The sequence below is a fragment of the Lycorma delicatula genome, chromosome 2 (assembly GCF_047948215.1).
Source record: "Lycorma delicatula isolate Av1 chromosome 2, ASM4794821v1, whole genome shotgun sequence".
Classification (NCBI taxonomy): domain Eukaryota; kingdom Metazoa; phylum Arthropoda; class Insecta; order Hemiptera; family Fulgoridae; genus Lycorma; species Lycorma delicatula.
Window position 1 is genome coordinate 54,503,919 of NC_134456.1, and position 18,461 is coordinate 54,522,379.

Sequence of the window (18,461 nt, forward strand, 5' to 3'; positions counted from 1 at the left end):
CTACTTAGTCAACTGTAGTACGATTAATTTAGTCATAATTTGTTATCTAATTATAAGTCATGTAAATAATTTATTTTAAAATTATTTACACAAATATATATATATTAATAAATAAAGAATAAAAGTATTGATTCATGTAAATTGTTCTAATAAAACATTGTTTTAATAACAAGTAAAGATTTTAAATAGTGATCAATTTGTAAAATTATAACCTCTTCAGAAGGATAATTATTTTAACCCAGCTAATAACGAAGCTTTTAGTATAGATTTGTAGATCCGATCAGTCGTAATACAACACAGAAATAAATGATACTCTATGCCTAGAATAATGAATTCCCATTTGTAGAGAAGCACAATAATTCTTGCAATTCCACAATGGAGATTTTATTCAGATGCTGAACTTCAGTGCAGCAGTACAACCATCACCCAAGCAATAATTTCTTGGACAGGTATCTTTCTCTGAAGTACATTGGTGCAGTTTACAAATGTTCACACAAATTTGGGACAGCAGCAACCACAACACAGTTGAAGGTAAAGATCATCTTTCAACAAATTAAAATCTACACTATATGCAAATACAAATTCTAAACAAAAAATACCATTTCCGGTAGAATTAATGAAAGATGATTAATTTAAATTTTAAATACTTCCACTGCACCTACAATAATACTAATTTTTTTAATCAATAACAAACCTAAGAAAAAACTACTACAATTTCTTAAAATAAAAATAAAAAATTATCATACACAACAGAACATGAATTTATATTTATATTTTAGACACAAAAAAAAGTAAAGTAAATTGTTACTAACTGCCTTAAATCCAGTCATACTTTACAATCAATAAACTTAATTTTTTAACTGTAACAAAAAAAAATTACTGACAACCTACAAATAAAAAAATATTTTATAAAATGAATATAAAAATACAATATTTTTTTTTATTCTTTATTTTAAGAGATTCAAAACAATAACTAATTAACTACTTATATTAAATAAATCATAAGATTAAAATTATAATCACTAAAGATAATTATTGTAAAATATTATCATCAAAAGTTACTATTGATGCTAGGTTTATCAGAATATAGTGGTCCAGTAGGGCTTTGTACAAGATAATGAGTAAGTCGTGTAGGTAAACAACCAGCATTTAATTGATAAAATTCAACGAGCTGTAATAGGTCATAAAATTTAGTTACACCACTGTCTAATGTATAACACAATGCATCACGTACAGGATCCATTACCGGCTGAATTTGTGAATGGATAACTTTACCGCCACAACGAAATGTTAAAACGAATGATCCTGGATTACTCCTGCTCTCACGAACTAAGAATACACTGTAAAAAATATAAATTGAAATAAATGACAAAAAAAAAAAAATTATAAAACATACAGTATATTTTACATTATAAAATTAAAGTAAAGCATGCTTACCTAAAATCCTCTAGGCCACTTGGGTTTTTGTACAACAGAATCAATAATGCTTAATTCTACAAGATGAGTTCTCTAAGTAACTCTTAGTCACTTATTTAACTCAAATAGTAACTTCCACCTCAGAGTTTCAGATGGACCAGTTTGGTAGTTTATCCAATTCCTAAATAATTTTTTTAAGATAAAATGGGTTCTTGGAATTAAAAAAGAGTTGAGAGAAAGGACTCATCAATTCAAAGATACTGCAAGCTTTGTATGAGTTCAGAGTAACTTATGGTTTTGCCCTGCAGCCATATAAATCATTACAATAGAAACTCCCTTACAAAGTGGAGAAAATATAAATAAAACACTGCACCCACAAGCATATTATTTGTTGCTTTATACATCCATATGTTTTATATGGCTGTGATACATCCATATGTTTTATATGGCTGTGATACATCCATATGTTTTATATGGCTGTGATACATGTAATACATCTAAGATACAGATGACACTAGTCTGAGTTGTTTTCTGTGAAAGTAATGATTTGTTTTAGACAATTTTTTTGGTTAACACAGTGAACATTTTTCATTTTTAGTACTGATCACATGCATTTTGTTATGCTGGGCATGCTAATATGTTTCAGTATATTTATATCAGAGAAGAACAATTTGAACATGAGACGTATTGCTGCAAAATTCTTACCGAGACTGTTGAACAGCGACCAGAAACAAAATCACGTGGCTGTCTATAGTGAATTGAAAAATTCAGCAAGAGATGACCCTAACTTCATCTCCAACATCATAACCGGTGATGAGACATGGGTGTACGGGTATGACCCTGAAACTAAGCAGCAGTCATCGCAGTGGAAGTCGCCAAGTTCACTGCGGCCAAAAAAAGCACACCAAGTTAGCAGCAACGTGAAGTCAATGATGATTGTTTTTTTCTACATCAAATGCATTAACCATAAGGAATTTGTTCCTATTGGTCAAACTGTTAATGGGATGTTCTATTGTGAAGTTTTGAAGCGGTTACGTGAAAGCATTAGGCGCAAACGTTCAGATCTGTGTGGTAACAACAGCTGGGTTCTGCACCATGACAACGCGCCTGCGCACATATCGCTAGCCATTCGGAATTTCTTGGCTTCCAAAAAGACGGTAGTGATTCCCCACCCACCCTATTCGCCTGACCTTGCCCTGTGCGACTTTTTTCTCTTTCTGAAAATAAAATTTCAATTGAAAGGCCGTCATTTTAACACAATTGAGGAGATTCAGAAAGAAATGCAGAACGTGCTTCGAATACTTACACCTGCAGACTTCCAGGGATGCATGGAATCATGGGAAAAATGCTGGGATCACTGTATCAATGGGATTACTTTGAAGGAGAAAGTGAAAATTATAAGTTATGGTAAGCTATTTTATTTTTATGGTAAAATTCTTTTGGGTAGCAAAAGAAACTTTTGGATAGCACCTCGTATGTCAATCTGTTTTCCTGTACCTGTTTTTACTACACATTTTCTTCTTAAATTGAATTACCTGACCCATATGTCTTGAGGAAATGGCCAATCAAGTTACTTCTTCACCACCAATTCTGATTTAACTTGGAATAAATATTATTCATTAATAATTAAATCAAAGGGCTATCCAGAACGTAACTTACATTTTGCTATAAAAAAAATAACAGCTATTGGAAAAACATTTATTAATAAAATTTGAAAATTCATCAATGCATACTGAGATCAGGTTAGCAACAATCTCCAAGATGGCACTATTACTCCCACTTCACAAACAACAAAACCTCTGGATAGCCCTCGTATAATTTATTTAGACTCAATAATGTGATTATACAGAAACCCTCCCCCCCCCCCCCACATTAATTTGTGAGTTTGTGTTACATTAACAAAATTAATTATTATATGTTGACACTATATATGACACGAAACAAACAAACTATAATCTACTTCATCTTTAATTACTATGTATTAATAGAAGTAAAAGAAAACCAGGTGGTTGTCAATATGAACCTTAGGCTCCTCGTAATGAACCTCTTTATCTTATTATATAAATGTCCATAGAAAGTCTTTGTTTGTTACAACTGACATAAATTAGTTAATTCTAAATAATAAAGTACTGTTAATTATACATTATAATTATTTGCAATTACTAATTTTTATTTTTAATAATAACTTAATAAATGTTTTCCAAAAGATTTATTTTAACGTGGGGGATTCTAGTTCCATCTTGTTGAAGGAAACCCGCACATGATTTTCCCTTTTCTACTAACAAGAGGAAGGAATTTGGAACACACTACATAAACACACATCATTTCTTACAGGTAGTCAAAAATATTATTATTAATTTTGAAGTAAGCTTTGGAAGGATATATCAAAGCCATAATGCTTTTGTGATAAATAATTTTATTTATGTTTTACTCTGGCATTAATTAACATATAAGAACAAGTTTTATCAAAATTAGAGGAAAGAACTTGTGTGTAAATTAAGCTATAATTAATAAATTGATTACAATATAACATAATATAGATTACTGAAATAAGAGACATACCCGTCAACGGTACCATGCCTAGTAACTAATGCTGTTGCCTGATCTCTTGACATACCACTATGAAACCAAGGTTGTGTTATATGAACACCTGATTCAAGTCCTTGAACCACGACAGCAGGTCTTGGTCCAGCTCTCCATCTTCTTTTCCAGCTGTAACCCTCCGCAACAGCAATCGCTTTTGCTTCTTTTGGATCTTCAACAATTCGTCCAACACTGCCAGTGAAGTCCATAGCCACCCTAGATCGTACACTTTCCTGTAAATTTATAAATACGATAAAAAATAATATAAGAGAATGATTGAATTGTAATGTAATGTGTTAATATGTAATATAAGTTTCTAATACTTCTGTTTGTAAACTTCAACTGCTTTAAATGCAATAATAAAATCTGTAAAAATAAAAACTGCAAAACTTACAGTAAAATTTCCTTAAGAACTGATTTAATTTTTTTTTCAGCAAATAAACGAGTCATTATTTAAATATTATATGAAATATATTATGAATATTATATAAGTCATATAAATTATATGACTCATGATTGATTCATTATTAAACAATGAATCAATCTTTATTATTCCTTATGTGTTCATTGCATTCTGTTCAACTAGGGAACAATAAGCAACCCCCCAATCTGATGAGGATGATATGTATGACGCAAATGAGGTGAAGTCTTGTACGACTCAGGCCAACCAATCCTTAGATCTATGGTTAATTGAATCCCAGCCACTAAAGTACCCTGTTACCCACTGAATAGTATTAAAATCCATATAAAAGTAACCAACATTCACTAGGATTTGAACTTCAAACAACTTTGAAAATCAGCAGTCTTTGAAAACAAAGTGATTGTAAAAAGGTTTATAGTTTTTGTATAATGTGTTTGTGACAAGACCAGCTTGGTGGGCTAGTCTAGCGGTAAAACTTGTCATCACAAATCACTTGTTCAGCTAAATTCTGAAGTCGAAAATTCTGAAGTTCAGATCCAGTAAACGATAGTTGCTTTTTATACAGATTTAAAAACTAGGCATTGGATACTGGTGTACTTTGATGGTTAGCATTCAATTAACCACACATCTCAGGAATAGTTGGCCTGAATCTTTACAAAACTACATCTCATTTACATGTCATCAAATCATCCTCACCTCATTCAGCTTCGGACAGGTTGCTTATTGTTCACGAGTTGAAGAGATTGCAAACGTACACACAGGAATAATATAACAAAATGTTTGTTGATAATTTAGTGTAATAACAGAACAATATATTTTAAGTTTCAAAAACAGATCTGAAGATTTGAGTTTTAAAACTGAAAAAAAAATTATTTACTCAAAGTTTGCAAAGAGTTTTTCACAGTTCATCTTTTTTTACAAGCAAGATTTATTTTAATACTGAAATAGAATTTATAGTTTTCAGCTACAAAAGAAAACCATCAGATACATGCTAGGTAAAGGAAATATGAACACGTAGGCAACTTTTTAAATATCTACAATTAATGATGGTTCCTTACTTAATTACCTATGAATTAAAAATCAACTGCTGCACATTAATTTTTCAACAAATTCAGTATTTATAATTAAACAAAAAATGTAAACTTTACAGGTAGATATATAGAATTATGTTTTTTGAATATTAGCCATCTTATATAGACCTGTTGTTATTCAGCATTATAAGTTTAATGATCTAAAGGAAAGTGTTTACCACATGCAGCTTGAATTATCATTACTTTACTTCACTTCCTTTTATTTATCAAAGATACTAGTGTGCAAGATGTTTCAGGTAGTGTGAAACCATCAGGTTGTAAGGATAGTTACCATTTTGAAAAAGATTTTAACTAAAAGATAATTGATTAAGAGACATTAAAATGAAGTCTGACACATGAATATATAAATGATCTGGGTCATAAAATAAATATTTGTACAATGAAAACTTCATTAACATAATAAAAAAGGTTAGAGCATGTAACTGCTTACTGTCACTTCCAATGAGGGGTTTAAGCAGAATAGTTTAGTTGGATACTTACTTCTACACACACACTCTGAGAATCTATGAAATTCTTTGTTTAGGAACCCCCACACCACTATACTCGGATGGATCTTTAATTTCTGAAGGAAAAGAAATCTTTCTTAAAGTATTATATTTAAACTGGTCAATGTGAAATCATTCATAAAATGTGCTGCTTCTATCCAGGTAAAAATTGCTTATCTCCCAGTATTTACCTCATACTAGGCTACACAAGGGGATACTGATATGAAGGGGCTACATATCTCTTCACATGACCATTCCCTTTTCCTTATCCATTCATTACTTATTTTCGATTCCATGTCAGTCTGCTTAAATATCACGCCAAGACTGATGGAACGCATAAAACCATCCTTACTGTGATTCAGAGAGGAACTGCACACATGACTACGATTGCACAATAAGCTTAATGACTGAAGTGGATATAGAATAAAGTTAATCCTCTTAATTCCTTTTAAAATACAAATACAGTTACAAATCTCTTACCAAAATGTTACAATATATAAGGACTTAATATTTTGAATATTAATCTTACACAAATGAATTTTTATCATAAAGGATATGAATAACAATATGTAAATCATTAATTGTGAAGACTTACATTTGGTACAGTATAACTGTTATATTCACGTGGACTCATGTTTTCAATTTGTTTATTTTTGAATGCCCTGTAGTTCTCTCTCAGCTGTTTACCATACTGTGAACAGAATTACATGCTATAACAATTAAAAATAAAGAACATTAAATACAAATGTAGTAAAATCAGAGAAAGAAATAAACAAATCACAGCATATTTACACTAAAATAGTTCAATCATAAAATTTACTAAGTAATTAACTTATTTCTTTTCATACTAACAAAAAAAATTATAGTTGAAATTAGATTTGTAATAGGTATTGCTTTTAAATTTATTTCAGCAGGATCACATTCATGGAAATACAGTAAATTTAGTTCTGCTAAACCGCTTTGTTCTTTGTGAAATACGAGGGAAGAAGAGTGTAATAAAATAAATTGACTAATATGCAAATCTAAATGTTAGAGCACATTACAACAGTCAATTGTATAACAAATTTTTTTAAAGCAATAAATATTCTCTTTCCGTACAATAGTACACAGTAATAGTCTGCAGATTAGATAATTCATATTTTATAAGTATCTGTAATTTTTTAATATTACTCTGATATGAATATTTTACTCAGTCTAAACATTTGCAGTATGTAAGGGCTTTTTTTTTCTGTTTAGCCTCCGGTAACTACAGTTTAGATAATTCTTCAGAGGATGAATGAGGATGATATGTATGAGTGTAAATGAAGTGTAGTCTTGTACATTCTCAGTTCGACCAGTCCTGAAATGTGTGGTTAATTGAAACCCAACCACCAAAGAACACCGGTATACACGATCTAGTATTCAAATCCGTGTAAAAATAACTGGCTTTACTAGGACTTGAACGCTGTAACTGTCAACTTTCCAAATCAGCTGATTTGGGAAGACGTGTTAACCACTAGACCAACTCGATGGGTTAGTATGTAAGGGCTAAGTAACGTAATTTACACCCCCTAGAAGTTAAAGTATCATGCAATTTCTTAATACTTCCTTCAATGTTTTTCACCAATATTTAAGAGCTTAGACTGTTTTCACAAATTAAACTTTCAGTTTAATATTAACTTAGGCCTAAATGTTCAGAAGTACAATTACCTATAACCAAGAAAAATTCCAAGCATAAAAAGATTTTCCGATCTGTCCCTCATGTCTATCATTAACTATTACTGTAAGATGGTGAAAAGCGACCCTTAACAATATAAATTTACATTCTGAAATCTGTCTATAAACAGGATTCTTATTTAATAATCAAGACATATGAATCCTAATGGAGGTTGTTCACTTCTAAATCAAAAGCCCAGCATTCAAATCCAAAATTAGATCTGATATTAATCTGTACCCAATTTTCCTATATAAGTTTCTATTGTGGAATCTCAGAATAAAATTCAGGGAATGTATACTTTCTCTTTTTTTTAACTGTCATAATTTCTTTGTTGGTCTATAGTAATAAGCCATCAAATGGGTATATTTCTCCAATTTCCTCCACTATAGTTACGTCTATAAACTCTAATTGTAATCTGATGAGAAAAATTGAGCAATAAGATCATTTTTTGATGTTTGATAGTATACCTCAAAATTAAACTAGTGTATCCAAAAATTACAGATATGTATCAAAAATTGATTAAAATATAGCAATAATTATTTTATGGTGATTTAAATCTGACTACATATAAGCTTGAAGTTCTTACATAGGAATACGCAGCAAAACTGAAAAATGTCAAACCCTTTTGTAATTCAAAACTGGAATCTTCTGAATGAAAGACACAATACGACCACTCTACCACAGAGTTAGCTATGTATTAAACAGAACTCTTCATTATTATTAAATTTAAAGGGATCATGACTGTTTCACTTGAAATAATAGTGAAAAAGATCAAGTTGAGAAAGTATTTTAAAAAGACTGTATACAGCTTACAATTTTTCTGAATTCATTAAAAAACCTGGAATTTTCTTTTACTACATTCATTCACAATTCTGTTTTATTTTACAGAAGAATACTTTTAACCCACATATATTTTAAATAAGATTGTTTTTACAAATTATTTTCTTATTAGAAAATTAATAATGTGAAAATAAAAATTTAAATACTTAAGTTTTTAATCAAACATAATGATATTTTTTAATCAAACTGGGTCCAGTGTATTAGCTCTGTACTGTTTTGAAATAAAGTTTAAATTATTTCAAAAACTTGTTAGTTATACCAAATCATGACTGATGAAATAGTGTTAACTAAACAATCACAACTGCAAAATAGTGAACACTTTTTAACACTTATTCTGCTGCTAGTATTCACTTTGATAAAATATCTAATCTAAGATAACCAAAAAATGATTATAAAAATGAAATTTAAAGATAATTAATTACACTTGCATTTCCTATCTAACAGTAAAACTTATCAGTACGGAAGTAAATTTATCAGTATCAATAGAAATTCTTATAATCTGTATTCTACAAATATGTAGAATCCAAACATAATTGATTAATAAAGAGAAGTAATTCAAAACCAGAATTTTTATCAAAATTTTACCATTAAAATACTGAACTGACACAGTACATGTATTGACTCAAAAGTACTGTGCTAATTTTACTCTCATCAGATGCCTGGTGCTGCTGGACCAGGCAATAACTTTCCCCAACTTTAATTGATGCATAATGTTTAATATTATTTTTACTAATTTCAAGTTACCTGGAATTACCAAAAACATTAAGGACCCTGAAAGTTTCACATCAGCATAATACAAAATACTAAATTAAATAAATTATAAAGATTTTTTTAAACATTATTATTGTTCATAGAAAAAATTAACCAAAAATAAACCTCAGTAGAGCTCCAGTGTTCTCCAACTTAACTAAAAGCTTTATCACATCTAAAGAAAGTAACCGATTGAGACTTTTACACTCTTAACTTTAACCGATTTAACAGGAAATGATGTTCCCAATTCAACTGTTCATTTATAGATTTATATTTCTGTTCCTAAATATTTCAAACAATACTGAAATAAATAAAATGAAACTTCTTTTTAACAGTCGAAAGTTTATTTACGTAACTATTTATTATAATACAGCCAATTCCAATAAAAAAGATTTACATAATTTTGTTAATAGACATAATAAATTTAATAATTTCAGATGATGCACACAGTAGCAATAAATGAATAAAAAAAAATTACAATGCAAGTTATTTAACAATACTTCAAATAATATATTTTGACAACTGAAAAAATGTTCATGATGTATCTAATTAACAAAAGAAGTACAACATACACTTTAAAAATATGTATCAGAGTGGTGACAAGGTTAATTCCTGTCTTCCTGCATGGAAGGTAGATTACAGACCAGTTATATTTCATTACTTGACTCCTACACATCATCCAGAACCATTATGATGTTGAATTCTAAAGAGTAACATGGTTTGGTCTGGCAATCCAGGGACATAAGAAGCTGCAGATGTACTGTCGCCTATCAAAGTAGGGATGTAACTGCCCAAGAACCCAAATTTAACAATGCAACATTAGATATCAAAGAATCCTAAAATATGATTTAATATATCACTAACTTCAAGGCGAAATATGTTAACAGAATAAAATAAATTTTCCATTAAGGTATATAATTTTCAATTCTTTACTTTTGTCATCAGAAGATGGATTGTATAAACTGAAAAATTATTATTAATCTGGAATACAGGTAGAACACTCATGTCATGCACATTCTCTTGGATTCAATATATTAATTCTATATTTGTAATGTTATTAATTAAGAGAAAGAATACTAATTATTTTTCTATGTATAATCTAGAATCCGATTCTTAATCAGCTTTTCATGAAAAAAGGTAGGGTTAAATTGTTTTCTTTACTATGCAGTGATATAACAAACTTTATAACACTTTAAGAACATTTCTAAAATACTTGACAAGTTCACTAAGAAGAAAATATCAAAAATTGTTACCTATAATGTCTGTACACATCTGTATAAATTATTTGAGTTTAAATTTATTTGTACAATGCTTGTAGTTCATTTATTTAGTAATATGTTTAATAATATCCTAGAATTTGTGTGAATTTTTGTTTTAACAAAAAAAAATTATTTAAAAGGTAGAAATTTTTTTTAAATAAACATGATAAAAGCAAATAAAAAAACTAAGTTTATACTCAATATAAAATTTTAAACTCATTTTACAAAAATTTAAAAAAAATTGAAAGTGGGCTTTGTAATAAATATTTTTACTTTGTGTATTAAACTCATCAACTGACTAATTATGCAAAGACCCATACTTTATTCCTGGTTGGCATTTGATTTTTCATCAAAATTTCTCATCCAATTGAAATCTTCAATGACTGTCCTCAAATCACTGTTCAAAAATCTAGTCAGACCTTCAAGCCTTGCTTTGATAAGAGAACTGATCTGTAATATGATTTTACAATCTATCTATATAACATAACATCAGGACTTTAACCCTTTTTAGCACCAAAAAGCTATTTAAGTTGATTGACAAATCATACCAAGAGCTGAATAAAATTGATCAGATTGACTATATTTACCTGACTACGTTTTCAATGTTTATAATCAGAAAATATCAAAATTTTGTGCATAGTTGGTTTATTAGTTATATCAATATTTTAACCACTGTTTTCTATTACCCGATCTTTACTCATTATCTCGCTTAATACATTATATATAAACAAAAAATGCATATGGAAATAAACAATATGATACAAATAACTAATCCACAGTACCACAGATGAGACAAGAGATTGGGGCTTGACAGTGATCAATGTGAAACAAACTTTTCTTTTTTTTTTTTCTCTTCAGTCATTTGACTGGTTTGATGCAGCTCTCCAAGATTCCCTATCTAGTGCTAGTCATTTCATTTCAGTATACCATCTACATCCTACATCCCTAACAATTTGTTTTACATATTCCAAACGTGGCCTGCCTACACAATTTTTCCCTTCTACCTGTCCTTCCAATATTAAAGCGACTATTCCAGGATACCTTAGTATGTGGCCTATAAGTCTGTCTCTTCTTTTAACTATATTTTTCCAAATGCTTCTTTCTTCATCTATTTGCCGCAATACCTCTTCATTTGTCACTTTATCCACCCATCTGATTTTTAACATTCTCCTAAAGCACCACATTTCAAAAGTTTCTAACCTTTTCTTCTCAGATACTCCGATTGTCCAAGTTTCACTTCCATATAAAGTGACACTCCAAACATACACTTTCAAAAATCTTTTCCTGACATTTAAATTAATTTTTGATGTAAACAAATTATATTTTTACTGAAGGCTCGTTTAGCTTGTGCTATTCGGCATTTTATATCGTTCCTGCTTCGTCCATCTTTAGTAATTCTACTTCCCAAATAACAAAATTCTTCTACCTTCATAATCTTTTCTCCTCCTATTTTCACATTCAGTGGTCCATCTTTGTTATTTCTACTACATTTCATTACTTTTGTTTTGTTCTTGTTTAAACTTTTCTCTGTGATCAAATAAAAATTTCCCAACACATAACTCTCTTCATTAAAATTTTCAATAATAATAATATAACAGAATCGGGAAAAACTAATCGATACATTGGTATTTAATAAATAAAAAATATCCCTCTATGAATCATGTGACCCTGCCGATGGTGAGGGGGCTTGAGTGCTCAGTGATGCAGAGTAGCTGGACTGAAGGTGCAACCATATCGGAGAGGTATCTGTTGAGAGCCAGACTAAGGAATCATTCCTGAAAAAAGGCAGCAGCTCTTTCAGTAGTTATTAAGGGCGTGGGTCAGGATGACTTGAATGGCCATATCAACATCACTGAATTCTCTGAGTACAGCGCAGCTGAAAGCAATGGAAAACTACAGCTGCGTTTTTTTTCCAAGAAAATGTAGCTCTCTGCATTTTCATAAAACAAATATGTAGGCGTCTTTCTTGGTAAAATATTCCGGAGGTAAACTAGTCCCCCCGTTCGGATCTCAGGGTGGAGGACTACTAAGGAAGGGGTCACCAGAAAATTAAAAAATAATATTCTACGACTTGGAGCATGGAATGTTAGAAGTCTAAAAAAGGTTGGTAGGTTAGAAAATTTAAAGAGGGAAATTGACAGGATAAATTTAGTTGTAGTAAGAATTAAAGAGGTTCGGTGGGAAGAGGAAAACGACTTTAGGTCAGGTGAGTTTAGAATAATTAACTCAGCTTCAAATAATGGGCAAGTAGGAGTAGGTTTCATAATGAACAAAAGATAGGGAAGGAAGTAGAGTATTTCAAAATGCATAGAGATAGAATCATTGTAATAAGGATAAAATCAAAACCTAAACCGACAACGATTGTTAACATCTATATGCCAACAAGCGCCCATGATGATGATGAGGTAGAGTGTATACGAAGAAATTGATGAAGCAATTAAACACAGAAAAGAGGAAGAAAATTTAATAATAGTTGGAAATTGGAATGCAAGCATTGGAAAAGGCAAGGAAGGAAATACAGTGGGTGAATACAGGCTGGGCAAAAGAAATGAAAGAAGGGGCCGACTTATAGTTTTGCACAAAGTATAATTTAATAATTGCCAACATCCACTTTAAAAATCATAACAGAAGAATATACACATGGAAAAAGCCACATCACATGGTAGTGATGAAGAAAGTAAAAGGAATTATCGACAATTAAGAAATACTATAAACAGGAAGTGCAAACTAGCGAAAAAAAGAGTGGATTAAAGAAAAGAGTTCAGAAGTGGAAAGAGAAATGAACATTGTAAAAATAGTCGGAGCATACAGGAAAGTAAAGGAAAATTTTGGCGTACATAAGTTAAAATCTAATAATGTGTTAAACAAAGATGCTACACCGACTTATAACACAAAAGGCAATGTCGATAGGTGGGTGGAATATATTGAAGAGTTATACGGAGGAAATGAATTAGAAAATGGTGTTATAGAGGAAGAAGAGGAGGTCAAAGAGGATGAAAGGGGAGAAGCAATACTGAGATCTGATTTTAAGAGAGTGTTAAAACATTTGATGGCAGAAAGGTTCCTGGAATAGACGGAATACCTGTAGAATTACTGTGCAGTGCAGGTGAGGAAGCGATTGATAGATTATACAAACTGGTATGTGATATTTACGAAAAAGGGGAAAGAGTGTTGTAGTCATGATACCAAAGAAAGCAGGAGCAGGTAGATGTGAAGAATACAGAACAATTATCTTAACTAGCCATGCATCAAAAATCTTAACTAGAATTCTGTACAGAAGAATTGAGAGGAGAGTGGGAGAAGTGTTAGGAGAAGACCAATTTGGTTTCAAGAAAAGCATAGGGAGTAGGGAAGCTTTTAGGGCTCAGATTAATAGTAGAAGGAACATTAAAGAAAAACAAACCAACATACTTGGCATCTATAGACCTAGAAAAGCCATTCGATAACATAGACTGGAATAAAATGTTAAGCATTTAAAAAAAATTAAGGTTCAAATACAGAGATAGAAGAACAATTGCTAACATTTACAGGAACCAAACAGCAACAGTAATAATTGAAGAACATAAGAAAGAAGCCGTAATAAGAATGGGAGGCTGACAAGGATGTTCCCTATCCCTGTTACATTTCAATCTTTACATAGAACTAGCAGTTAATGATGTTAAAGAACAATTTAGATCCGAAGTAATAGTACAAAATGAAAAGATAAAGATGCTACTATTTACTGATGATATAGTAATTTTAACTGAGAATAAAAAAGATTTAGAGGGAACAAAGAATGGCATGGATGAAAACCTACGCAAGAACTACCGCATGAAAATAAACAAGAACAAAATGAAAGTAATGAAATGTAGTAGAAATAACAAAGATGAACCACTGAATGTAAAAATAGGAAGAGAAAAGATTTTGGAGGCAGAAGAATTTTGTTATTTGGGAAGTAGAATTACTAAAGATGGACAAAGCAGCAGTGATATAGAATGCCGAATAGCACAGGCGAAACTAGCCTTTAGTCAGTAATAAAATTTGTTTACATAAAAAATTAATTTAAACATCAGGAAAGGATTTTTGAGGGTATATGTTTGGAGTATAGCTTTATGTGGAAGTGAAACTTGGACAATCGGAGTACCTGAGAAGAAAGGATTAGAAGGTTTTGAAATGTAGTAATCTATAGGAGAATGTTAAAAATCAGATGAATGGATAAAGTGACAAATGAAGAGGTGCTGCGGCAAATTGATGAAGAAAGAAGAATTTGGAAAAATATAGTTAAAAGAAGAGAGACAGACTTGTAAGCCACATATTAAGGCATCTTGGAATAGTCGCTTTAATATTAGAGGAACAGGTAGACGGGAAAAATTGTGCAGGCAGGCAATTTTTGGAATATGTAAAACATATTGTTAGGGATGTAGGATCTAGGAGGTGTACCAAAATTAAATGACTAGTACTAGATAGGGAATCTTGGAGAGCTGTATCAAACCAGTCAATGACAAAAAAAAACATTATATTTAATAAAATCACAAGGCAGAAAAAATTCACCTTAGCGAGTCGCATGGCAGTAATCCAACAAGTTCTAGCACGTTCACTTTCACAAGCGAGGCAGCGCAGGCCGGCATCCGACTCTGCATCCGTCTCGCTGCCGGGGGATCGAAGGCAAAGCCCGAACTCGGTTGGTGCCTTTAACTGATTCTTAGCGTTCAGCGTTGTGTAAATATTATAATCTGTCAAACGACCATATACTTGCAGCTGACCCCACTCCAATGACACATCTTCAGGAACCTAAAGAAACAGAAGTAAACACAAAAAATATTAATTTAACAAAGAATATTTTGTCTTTGTTTTTATATAGAAATAATCTTTTCTTATATTACTTATTCACAGAGAGATTCATAAAACTAAGTCCATTTAACTCTACCCATATATTAGGGATCTGGATAAATATTTGCTGGTTCAGTAAAATGTCCACTTGAAAATTCCTTGTGCCATGATTTTGTGAATGAACAAATATTTTAACAAACTCCTAACAAATTCTTAGGTGACTCATCAATAACTTGAGAAAAGCAGCATACACTTAACTGGTAAATGCAATCGCTGATCAATACACTAATCTTGCATAAAAATACTCTGATTTTCTGTAAGATTGAAGAGATAACAAAATCCCATTATTTAGAACCAGCAGCTTTAATGTGCTCCTATGGGTTGGTTTTCTTGTGTATTCTATTATTTTAATTGGAGAACATCTCGTTCTTGGTATGACACTTTTTATCAATACTTATCCTTTTTATCTTCCTTCCCGATTAAATTCTGATTCTGTAGTTTTGGTTAAACACTTAATACAACATTACACAGAAGGAAATCTTTAAAAGCGCAATGTATTAGTTAATGCAAGAATAGACCTATCTAGTTGGGGACTGCCCCAAGGGTTCCTGCCTAGCAACTAGACAAAAATTCAAATAGTGACAAAGTGGCTCACCATGTAATGATATGTCTTTTAATCGCTCCAAATATGGGCAAAATCTTTAGACTTCATTGTTTATTAATTATATATTATAATATTTTTTCTATTAAATAATTTGTAAATAATATGAGATGCAAGATTCGGTTTATAATGCTACAGATCTTTGAAGTATTGCACAAAAAACCTCAGGATGTAATTAATATTATGAACACAAAACTGCAAAAGTGGATTTATTAATTTAATTAGAGAAAAATCTTCTGAAAGCTAACTTGAATAATTATTATTTCATAGTAAATCAAGATATTTATAATAAATTACTATAAGAGCATAATTATTAAAATAAGATTAAAAGTGAATAAGCTGCAAACACATAATATTACCTTAACTAGATAATAAAAGCCTCCAGGGTTAGGCTAAAAACCGGTTTATATGAACTGTGCAAATGTGTACGTGGTCAAAACCACACATAGATATCATGCACACACGCATGCACTATCAGCTGGCTAGAATTATAAGGAATAAAACAGCTGAGATATGACCTGAATCATCACACATGCATACAAAACCACAACGATTGGTGTGCAAAAAAAATAGAGAAGGAACGATGGCAAAGACAGTAAAACTGGCTATCTGTACAAATATGATGTCATGCAGAGTACGAAGACAAAGATAGACATACTCGGTATCATGAAAGGAAAAACAAAGAGGAGAACACTGTAATACACCTAGCTCAACTATTAAAAAGAGAAAAAAACAGCTTTTTTTTCTTTAATTCATCCTATGTAATTGCACAACCGGTTTGTCCTTCTCTCAACTTCCAGTTCCCCTCCCCTAAAACAACACAAACACACCCATCAAGTATTGTCTTTTTTTATTTCTATCTGTTCATCGCTCTACCTTTATTTTTTTTTTATACTCATAACTCTCTCCAGTTATCAACTTCATTACAACTACCTAAAAACGAAATAAAAACGCTCATATAACGATAATAAATTCAGCTAAAGTTAAAAAAATTGTCCAAAATACTAAAATACGATTATAAAAATAGTAAGCTTTAAAAGTAAATAACGAACGTATTGAAAATGTAAATTTAACAACACATTACTCTAATTCTTCGTCTTCTTCTTCTTACTATTATTGTATTATTGTTGGATGAAGCAAATCGGTCCATCTATTTGTCCAGAAGTAACACAATACGACCCGGAATTTATTTTAAAGCAACTATAAGAATGAATACAAATCTAATTTATAATCCGGAAGGAAAATCGCAATCAAAGTTCCATAAAATATTTTGCATTAAATCTATTCAGATTCTGTTAGCCTTAAACCTTGACCCCTCAACTCCATGGAATTCATAAACAAAATTAATCCAAATTGTGTAAATAAAAATTTAAAAAAAATTCGCGCAAGATAGGGAAAACCCCAATTGATTGGTAAAACCCTTTTTTGTGAAAGTTATATACTCGTAGAATATTATATGCTGTAATTTATCTAACATTTATTTGCTAAAATACATCCTGAACATAAATATAAGTTTTGCCAAAAGTATCAGCAGACACTATTGAGGATTTCATCTAATTGTTATTGCTAGACAAAAATAAGTTTCATTCTTTTCGTTAAAGCAGGTTACGCGTCATATATGATATATTCTACTAACAGTAGAATAAACACAAATAGAGATTAACAAAAATTGAAATAAGCAAAGAAGCCATTGAAAGGAAAAGCCCATTTGGCTTACCTTTCTTTATAACTTTTGCTTATCTTTAATTATAAATAAATCGATAGAACTCGCTGGGAAAAATTACTTCATTAACCCATGAAAAATCACTTATTTATCCTGTTTATATAAATCAAATACTAAAATAAACTATTCTTTATTTTCTAAATTTCAATTGCAGCTACCATTACCTATTGACACCCTCAAAATAGGAGTACAAGAAAATGACTCGGCAAAAAATACAATATGTACAATGCTTAAGCGTTAATGTTCATCAATCAAATATGGGAATTACGTGTTGCTGTCCATCCTGTAATTTTCAATAAAAATAATAATTAAGATCTGCCTAACGGTTCTTAATTTTAAGCGATCATCGGTACACACATGAATTTTGATTTATATTAAGAAGAAATTAATATTAAACATTTAAAAACAATAATTAAATTTCCACCAAATTACAAGCGAAAACGTAGTTTTTCATTTTGCTCGCTGAAGGTAGATTTTAGCAAATCATTTCAAAATAAAAGTTTTTAAACAACTTTTGAAAAAAAAATTATTTTAGACAGTAGTTCTTCCCCTAGGTGACACTATTTTATTTTACTTGCTTAGGTGGCATTTCAACAGAAAAATATATTTAATTGCATAAGTCGGAAATATCTGAACGCAAAACTTTACTAGCACATTTTTTAATGATTGTCACAGATCGATGAGTATAATTATACCAGTTAAATTTTAACGGTACTGGTTTTAAGTT

The 18,461-nt window shown here is 30.7% G+C and overlaps 1 protein-coding gene across 1 annotated transcript in view; it reads right to left on the minus strand.

Annotated features, from left to right (window-relative positions):
• Nucleotides 1-966: 966 nt before the first annotated feature.
• The window catches only part of LOC142318813 (growth factor receptor-bound protein 14-like), a 292,838-nt gene continuing 275,343 nt past the window's right edge, over nucleotides 967-18,461 (minus strand). The window contains exons 8-11 of the mRNA XM_075355321.1: nucleotides 15,072-15,311; nucleotides 6,592-6,687; nucleotides 3,979-4,232; nucleotides 967-1,340 (exon numbers count right to left, since the gene is read on the minus strand). Of these exons, the coding sequence (XP_075211436.1) occupies nucleotides 1,052-1,340; nucleotides 3,979-4,232; nucleotides 6,592-6,687; nucleotides 15,072-15,311 (879 nt within the window). The 3' untranslated portion in view covers nucleotides 967-1,051. The remainder of the gene's footprint in view (nucleotides 1,341-3,978; nucleotides 4,233-6,591; nucleotides 6,688-15,071; nucleotides 15,312-18,461) is intronic.